The sequence below is a fragment of the Brachyhypopomus gauderio genome, chromosome 2, assembly GCF_052324685.1.
Source record: "Brachyhypopomus gauderio isolate BG-103 chromosome 2, BGAUD_0.2, whole genome shotgun sequence".
In the NCBI taxonomy this organism is placed as follows: domain Eukaryota; kingdom Metazoa; phylum Chordata; class Actinopteri; order Gymnotiformes; family Hypopomidae; genus Brachyhypopomus; species Brachyhypopomus gauderio.
The window spans coordinates 35,895,101-35,904,586 of record NC_135212.1 but is presented as its reverse complement, the minus strand read 5'-3'; the positions used below and the strand labels follow the sequence as shown (position 1 = coordinate 35,904,586).

At 50.6% G+C, this 9,486-nt stretch overlaps 1 protein-coding gene across 1 annotated transcript in view; it reads left to right on the top strand.

Moving 5' to 3' along the window:
* Positions 1-1,764: 1,764 nt before the first annotated feature.
* LOC143501456 (rho guanine nucleotide exchange factor 26-like) overlaps positions 1,765-9,486 on the top strand; it is a 41,778-nt gene continuing 34,056 nt past the window's right edge. Inside the window, exons 1-4 of the mRNA XM_076995007.1 lie at positions 1,765-2,167; positions 2,467-3,680; positions 5,031-5,085; positions 5,883-6,028. Of these exons, the coding sequence (XP_076851122.1) occupies positions 2,541-3,680; positions 5,031-5,085; positions 5,883-6,028 (1,341 nt within the window). The 5' untranslated portion in view covers positions 1,765-2,167; positions 2,467-2,540. The remainder of the gene's footprint in view (positions 2,168-2,466; positions 3,681-5,030; positions 5,086-5,882; positions 6,029-9,486) is intronic.

Below are 9,486 nucleotides of genomic sequence, written 5' to 3'. Positions count from 1 at the left end.
AATGTCTCATTGTCTCAATGTCTCGCTGCCTGAAACATATCCCTGGCTCTCCCATATGCTGCATGACTCATGGCTCACAGCCGCCCCTCACACCCGGCATGGCTGCCGCTGTGTTCAGAGGGCCTCCGGGTGGAGTCTCTGGTGGAGGGGAGACAGTAGACTGTGCAGCCAGCGCCCCAGAACAGATCCACAGTGGCGGGCGACATGAAGGAGCCTGCTGGAGGAAGTGTGGGTCCAGAACTTGTGTTTTTCCTCAGGCGCATGGGCTCAGAAACACACACATGCACACATACACATGAAAAGGTGCACTGTGTTCAAAGCATTTCCACTTTGGCCAGTGAACTGATGGCACTAAGAGTCTGTGTGCTCCAGGGCCCACTGCCAGGCTCCTGCAGGGAGAAAAGAGGAGAGGAGAGTGAGAGATAAGAAGAGTGGAGGAGAGAGAGGAGAGAAGAGACTGAGAGGGGAGGAGAGTGAGAGGAGAGAGGGAGATGAATGGAGGAAAGTGAGAGATGAGAAGAATGGAGGAGAGAGAAAGGAGAGATGAGACTGAGAGGGAAGGAGAGTGAGAGGAGAGAGGGAGATGAATGGAGGAAAGTGAGAGATGAGAAGAATGGAGGAGAGAGAAAGGAGAGATGAGAGTGAGAGGGAAGGAGAGTGAGAGGAGAGAGGGCGATGAATGGAGGAAAGTGAGAGATGAGAAGAATGGAGGAGAGAGAAAGGAGAGAAGAGAGTGAGAGGGAAGGAGAGTGAGAGGAGAGAGGGAGATGAATGGAGGAAAGTGAGAGATGAGAAGAATGGAGGAGAGAGAAAGGAGAGAAGAGAGTGAGAGGGAAGGAGAGTGAGAGGAGAGAGGGAGATGAATGGAGGAAAGTGAGAGATGAGAAGAATGGAGGAGAGAGAGGACAGAAGAGAGTGAGAGGGAAGGAGAGTGAGAGGAGAGAGGGAGGTGAAGGGAGAAGAGAGAGGAGAGGGGAGAGTGAGAGAGATGAGAAGACTGGAGAAGAGTGAGAGAGGAGATTAAGAGAAGAGAGGAGAGTGAGAGATGAGAAGAGTGGAGGAGAGAGAGGGGAGAAGAGACTGAGAGGGGAGGAGAGTGAGAGGAGAGAGGGAGGAGAGTGAGAGAGGTGAATGGAGGAGAGGAGAGGTGAGGAGAGGGGAGAGTGAGAGAGGTGAGGTGATGGGAGGAGAGAGAGGAGAGGAGAGAGAGAGGTGAGTGAGATGTGAGAAGAGGAGAAGGGGAGGAGAGAAGTGAGAGGTGAGGAGAGTGGAGAGTGAGAGACTTGTAAAAAACTGCACCGCAGCTTCAGTAACTACAACTCAGCAATGTTGGATGTCTGCAGCTGTTCATCCGGATCCTCTGTAAACAAGGTTTTAGCGCCGCTCAGTGGTACGTTTGTGGGTGTACATGGCCTTTTTGCAACTGCTTTAGAATACTGTAGTCAATCATATAATTCCAAGGTATTCTTTATTTTCTGTAGTTTTACTAATTTCTGACTTGATTATTCCTAAATCTCAGGGTGTCGTTGTTTTTCAAAAACAAGTTCATAAAACCAAAATGCTTATAAATCAATACATAATAAATCGATAAATACATGAGAACAATATGTCCTGTTATTCCACCCTGCGGCCCTGACTCTGCTTCTGTCCCTCGAGAGCACTTTGAGCACGTGATGGTGAGATCATTTTAGGAGCGGATCCGCTCCTCACTACTGTGCAGCTGCACTCGCTTTACCACAAGATGGCGCCAAACCATTAATTTCTTGCCGAGATCGAATTTCAAACTATTTAATTTCCTAGGACAACAAAGTTTTCAACATCTAACCTGTTTGTGCTCAGGGCGCCACGAAACTAACCGAATTCCTGCGTGGACCTGGCGCAGTTAGTTTTCATTTCATTTTGAAAAGCGCCGTGTGTTGTAATGAGGTGTTCACCTGAGCGCCGGGAGGGCTGTGGCTGCGCTCTCTGGCTCTGACGCAGGCGCCTCCGCTCCCTCGCGCCGCGGCTGCTGTCCCGCGGAACGCGGCGAGTATTTGCGGCGATGCGGAGTAAACAAGGCGGATAGTTTTGAAATTCGGATTTTGCTGCGTTCAAGTTTACAGATGACGGTGTTGTATACTGTGGCTGGACGCTAAAACAGGATTGGAGAAAAGGGACTTAGTTAAAGGTGAGATTTTTCACATCTTTTCACAAGAGCAATTTTCATTAATAACCAATAGCTCTTTGTTTTACATTTTTTAATTGATACACAAAACGCACTTTCGTTTAACTATTTTTTATATATTGTGCAGCTAAAACTTGTCAGTACAAACTTCTTACTTTTTTTCCACACGTCTTAATATCAACGAACACACGAGCTGCAAAAATTGTGTCCGTGTGCAGTGTAGAGCATTTGTGTGATGATTAAGTTTTCAGAAGCTCGCGCTGATGTCAGCTGATTTTGTCCTGATTTCTGTTGATACGAAGGTCAGTCCATCACGGGAAGGTAATATTTGAGCAGTGATCAGGACGCAGTTCTTGACCAGTGGCGGGACCCCACTATGGATTTCGGCAACGACGTGGATCTGACTAACAACAACATTGCTCCGGTGTGGCGAAAACGCTCCCCGGACCGAGCACTGCCGAGCGGAAACATGAAGCCCAAACCCCGACCTCTGAGTTACCAGATCGACGGGCTTCTAATGACAGATTTTCCAATTGAAGACAAGTGCGCCTTTACTCTCGGTCAGCCGACTGAGAACATCTCAACGCCGACCACTACCGTGTTGAAGCATGTTTTGAACAAACCCCCTGGCAAGACCCGAGTGGTTCGGAGTATCAGCATTGGGCATTCGTCTAATGGGCGTTTGTCTCTGGCGAAGTTCAGTTCAGTGGAAGGCAAGAACACCTTGGACAATCGGCCACCTAAAACTCCACCCTCGTCCCCACAGACTGGAAATGGCTGGAGTGTCAGGCAGGACATGAAAATTAGTGATTCCCTAAAACGCAATCAGGTCACCCTCACCTCCCAGAGAGACCAGATTGTCTTTGGAAACGCATCCCCAACTGATTCTGTATCTTCGTCCCAAGGCTATTCCATCCAGCGTTCGCCATGGGATGAGCGTAGTTTTCCCACCTTTCCTCGCCCACCGTCCTCTCCAAGCTCCGCCTCCAGCCACTCCTCCAGCAGCACAACCTCCTCCGCCCCCAGCACCCTGTCCCAGCCGGCCACCCCGTGCAGCCCCTCCCCGTCCGAGGCCGAGACGCCCCAGGGCCTGTCCTCTTCCTCTTCCCAGGGCTCAGACGGCAGGCTGGCCACGCCCACTGTGGTCCTCAGCACCCACAGTCCCACGGCACGGAGGATGGGCGCTCGCCAGATCATCCCCTACGGCCTGGCCTCGGAGACCCGCCCCTGCAAAGGACCCGATCGCCGGGGTCTGGTGGGGCTCCTGGACCCTTCCACACGCACCCTCCGCGCCCGCAGTATGGTGAACGTTCCCTCCTTCGACGAAGACGGCGATGCCGGCTCTGCACTGCACAGGGGTCTGCGCTCCACGTCCTACAGACGTGCTGTGGTCAGCGGTGTTGACGTGGACGTCCCCGACAGTGACCTGAGGAGCCTCCACCTGCCCATCCCCACTCTGAGGGGTGTAACGGCAGCCAAGGAGGGACCCGCCAGCCCACAGCCCAGCAAGAGCAAAGTACGTGTACGGGTTTGGGGGTTCCGTGGGTTCAGGAAGTTATCCAGTTATCTACACTGATCACAGCAACAAGGCAACAGCAGGCACACAAATATCCTACATCTATAGGTGAAAGGTCAACTTTATTATTTTTGTAGGTCCAAATGGCGACACGTGAACACTGTTAATCATGCCACACCATCCTGTTCTCTGAGGCTGATCTGAGACACGCAGCCGACCCAGAGAAAACAGTTAGCTCATTCCTCAGATGCTAAAGCTCAATCAAATCCTAAGAATGGCAGATACAGTTGTAAGTACAGTAACACGAGCCCTGAGCTGACAGACTGCAGCGCGTCTTCTGATGGCTTCAGGATGTTGTGTCCCAGGACATCACGCGGTAGACACAATCAGGAAGGCGGAGTTTACAGCTGAACGAGCTTCATGGTCCTTCCTGCCATTAGAGCCGTCCTGTGGGCAGCTGTTGTCTCCAAGCTTGTAAACAGCAGCGGGAGAGGCAGTCACAGTTTATGGGAAATGTCAGCCTACTGCAGTGGTCTTTGTAATTATGCTAGGAGGGGGGGGTTAATAATGATTGCATTTAGTGATATTTCATAGGTATCATCAGCATTATTTGCTGTGACGCATCATTGAAGTCAGGTGTATGGTTATGATGCACAAAGGTAAAACCTAATAACAACTGTGAAGACAACGTGTTACATTTATGGCAGTGTGAGCTCTGGGAAGGGCCTTGGACGTCCGTCTGCTGGAGGACGATTCAGAGGTTGTCCCTGGCAAAAGGGTACTCGGGGACATTGTTTTTACAGGTGCTGCCGTGGATTAGCCCATGATCCTACTGACTGGAGCTGAAGTTGTCTTGGAGGTCACTGATGTCATAGGGGTCAGTGAGGTCAAAGTTTGCGGGCAGGTGTAAATGGCCTCACTCATTAAATGTCTAGCGTTCAGAGTTTGGTAAGGTAGTGTGAACAAGTCAGCTGGTCTAGAAGCAGTAGGGGACTGTCTTCGGTCCTCAGACAGGACGGGAAGCGTTATGACTGGACGGTTGTGGCTTATCACAGCTTCTCTTAAGTTATTGATATAGTATATAGATATGCAATGGCAGATAGATGTTTCTGATGAAAATCATCTGAAGAACTGCTGTTAAGTTCATGTGTGTGATTTTATATCATGAACTGAAACACAGCCCTTGTTACGTCTAACCTGTTTGTCTACGTTATTTACATTTGACCATGTCATGCGCAGTGCATCGTAATGTTTCTGATGATGGACACAACTCTTAAGGGTTCCTTAGACAGCACCATTCATCAGTAGTATAATCAGACCAAACTAATCACTCACCCATGTTTTCCACAGAGTGGAGAGCAGAAGAAGAAGGGGCTGCCCACCCAGAGGACATTCGATAGCGAGGGTAGGAAGCGCTGGCCTCTCGTGCTCCACGTCCACGGCAGTCTGCCTCGCAGCACACAGGTCGCTGCCAGACAGGGAGTGTTCCCAGTAGGCTTATGAATTGGCTGACTAATTGTTCAGAGCCTTCTAATACTGGGGTTCTCTGAGGGAACTGGGTTTGCACTGGTTTCTCTGGTTGCAGTTCTTTATCTGTTCACTCAGCCTGGAGGGCTGGGGTTGATCATCCTCCAGTGCACCTGAATGCCACTCAGAACTGAAAATGATAACGTTTCACATGCTTAGATTTTTGAAAACTGATAAGCATGACACATGTGGGTAACCGGGCTCAGGATAGGGTCTCGTTCTCAGCACGTTCAGCTGTGGTGTCTCGAAGACACAGGGAGGTGATTTTTGATAGAAGGTGCTTTTACCTTCTTTCTGCCCCGTGAACAGCTGAATGTCCGCACACGTGGCCAGACGCCCCATTCAGATCCTCCTCAGTGGTCAGTAAGTCACTTTATCCCGGCAGCACTTTCACTAATAGATCATAACGCTGGAGCCACACGAGCGTTTGGTTCAAGACGTGCCGGCGATGGCCAGTTTAATTAGGCTCCTCAGAGGAGCTTCTTATTACATCGTCAGATCTAAATGTAACTTCCCCTTATCATCGTACGAACTTGATCAATTGGACCCAAGTGTTTAAGAGCCTGTGATGAATGTACCTCAGAAGGAAGGCAGTGTATCAGGAGCCCTCATGTACGTGCCACCCGGTGAGTGTTGATCTGAATGTGGATCTGTGTGCATGTGTGTGTCCAATAGAGGATGAGGTTCTGTACCAGAACTACCAGGAGAAGGCTCTGCATGGTGATTCTGACGAGGATGCGGAGTCTGGAGAGGTCAGGGCCGACGAGCACATTGTGGTTCAGTACAAACCCCTCCGCACCTCCTGGAGTCAGCTGAGTGTGGTGAGACACACACACACACACACACTCTCTCTCTCTCTCTCGCACACCATCACGGCACCCAGACCTAACCATGCCATAATCAGCCTAAACAACAAGCATCCACTCTCGATGTCAAACTCGCCTGCTGTACACACCCTTCAGCACACACGCGCACACACACACGCACACACACACACGCACACACACACGCACACCCTTCGGCACATGCACACGCCATGTAAGCTGAATGACTTCCAATAATGGGTAATTATGTTTGTGTCTGTGCAACTCTGAACACAAAGGTGTTTGTTTTTGACACACACCTATTGTGAGAGGAGCTGAACCCACCCGTATGCTGCGTGCCAGGGGGAGGAATGCCAAGACTTTGAGGAATGTTGTTCTGGCCAGTCGCACAGCTGTCACAGCTATTACTGGCATCCGAAAGAACAAGATATAATATGCTTAAAATTGGTGCTCTATCTTCAGCAAAGACAGTATGGAGTATGGAGTATGGAGTATGGAGTATGGAGTATGGAGTATGGAGTATGGAGTATGGAGTATGGAGTATGGAGTATGAGAGAGAGAGGAGAGAGAGAGAGAGAGAGAGAGAGAGGAGAGAGAGAGAGAGAGAGAGAGAGAGAGAGAGAGAGAGAGAGAGAGAGAGAGAGAGAGAGAGAGAGAGAGAGAGAGAGAGAGAGAGAGAGAGAGAGAGAGAGAGAGAGAAATAGCTGGAGATGCAGGCTGATAAGCATGTCCTGTGGGAGATGTTGGGGCGTTGTGCCATCAGCTTGGCTGGAAGATTCCTCCCATGGGGGACGAACCTGCCGCAGAGAGGCTGTGTTGTGGGCCCACTGCTGGTTATGGGATTATGTAATCTCGTTTGGGTCAGGAGAGGAGGGAAACTTGAACACTTTTTTCCACTTTGGTGTCCTGCTCCAAGCCAACTTATGCTGGAATGTACACACACACACACACACACGCACACAACGAGAGAGTGAGGGAGGGAACTTCATTAAAGGTGGAATGAAAGGACCGATGTGAAGGAACAGAGGCTTGAACTAGAGTCGCCCAGGAGTAAAGAGAACGTGTTTCTTTTGCATGCACACGTGTGTGTGTGTGTGTGCATACATGTGTGTGTGTGTGTGTGTGTGTGTGTGTGTGTGTGTGTGTGTGTGTGTGTGTGTGTGTTTGTGCGTGTGTGTGAATGCCCACTGTGTGTTTTGGCAGGAGACTTGATCTGGGTTTTGTCAGTTCAGGAAAGAGTTCTCTGAATGCAGTGCAGGTGTGGTTACCTGCCCTCTCACGCTCTCTCTCTCTCTCTCTCTCTCTCTCTCTCTCTCTCTCTCTCTCTCTCTCTCTCTCTCTCTCTCTCACACACACACACACGCCCCACACACACACACACGCCCACACACACACAGCAGGTTTTGGTCTTACCTGATTGATATCTCAGTGAAGGGATTTCTTTACTGCCTCCTGCACTTCGCCTTTTCCTGAATGGGGGGATGATCTCAACCCTGCTCCTGATTCTTGGTTTCGGTTTGGTTCGTGTTTACCCAGAGGTCTCTAGTTTCGGTTTGGTTTGTGTTTACCCAGAGGTCTCTGGTTTCCTGTGATGTGGAGCAGAGGTTCAGCCGCAGGAACATTTTAGTGCCAAAGCAGGTTGAAGTTCACTGGCTGTGAAGGTGTTGCTAGGAAACGTTTATGCGCTGAACTGCCGCTCCCATTTCTCTCTGCCTCTCTCTCTCTCTCTCTCTCTCTCTCTCTCTCTCTCTCTCTCTCTCTCTCTCTCATCTCTCTCTCTCTCTCTCTCTCTCTCTCTCTCATTCCGTGACTGATTTTGCATTCACTCACACTATGAAAGATGACTTTGGTGATACAGGTCATGCGGTCTCATGCTCGGTGGGAGGGGCAGGTGGAATTCGGGTTTTGCCCATGAAGAGGAGCTTGAAGGTTTAATTCCCAGGAATGGCCTATCATTCCAGACCTGTGGCGTGCCCTCTGGGCGGGCTGTGAACCCCCGGTCTGATCCCCATGGTGCTTTGGTGTATTCAAATGTATTCTTGTTGTGTGTAGAGTTGGTGTTGGCTTTCTCTTGGCTGCCCCCCCCCCCCCCTCTGCCTATGTGTTTTAGTGTGGTTGTTTCTGCCCAGGTTATGGATTAACAGGATGCGGCTCAGGTGCCCATACCTTCTACTGATGAAACCTGATCACACAAACACACACACTTACAAACACACGCACACACACAGTCGCCGCTGTTTATTTGAGTATCGTCCCACACTTACACTGTTCAAATACTGGCACTTGTGCACACACACACACACATGCTATACACATGCTCCATCTGAACATCTTGTAACAGCAAATCGTAATCTCCAAGGAGGCTAGCACCAAAGCCAATCGGGTTGATTCTGGAAAAAGACATAAACCACACGGGCTCCGGGATTTGAGTGGCCCACTGGAGGTTTAACTGAGCATGCCCAGATCGGCTGTGTGAAAGGGGCCTCTGTTGGGGCAGACTTGCTGAGAGAGGCTGGGCGTGAGAGAGGCTGGGCGTCAGAGAGGCCGGGCGTCAGAGAGGCCGGGCGTGCGAGAGGCCGGGCGTGCGAGAGGCCGGGGCGTGCGAGAGGCCGGGGCGTGCGAGAGGCCGGGGCGTGCGAGAGGCCGGGGCGTGCGAGAGGCCGGGGCGTGCGAGAGGCAGGGGCGTGCGAGAGGCAGGGGCGTGCGAGAGGCCGGGCGTGCATTACGCTGGTCCTGCACTAGGGCCGTGACCTCACATCCTCACCAGCCTCACGCGGTCTCCACGTCAGGTGTCTTGTTTACAGCGTCAGAGTGGTTTCCTCCAATGCTGCCTTCTCCGCCGGGCTCCCTGGGAGTTTCGCATGTCTGCGATCCTTAAAATGAAAATCTGAGCACAAATGAACCAGAAGGAGTCAAATGTCAGTTCTGAACAACAGAACAATACACAGTGACTGAAGTGACAGAACAGTGCTGAATAATTGAATCACACAGAGCACCTACAGCCATTTGGCCACTCTGTGTGTGTGTGTGTACCTGTGTGTGTGTGTGTGTGTACCTGTGTGTGTGTGTGTACCTGTGTGTGTGTGTGTGTGTGTACATGTGTGTGTTTGTGTGTGTGTGCGTGCGTGTACATGAGTGTGTGTGTGTGTGTGTACCTATGTTTATGTGTGTGTGTGTGTGTGTGTGTACCTGTGTTTGTGTGTGTGTGTTTGTGTGTGTACCTATGTTTGTGTGTTTGTGTGTGTGTGTGTGTGTACCTATGTTTATGTGTGTGTGTGTACCTATGTTTGTGTGTGTGTGTGTGTGTGTGTGTGTGTGTACCTATGTTTATGTGTGTGTGTGTGTGTGTGTGTGTGTGTGTGTACCTATGTTTGTGTGTGTACCTATGTTTATGTGTGTGTGTGTGTGTGTGTACCTATGTTTATGTGTGTGTGTGTGTGTGTGTGTACCTATGC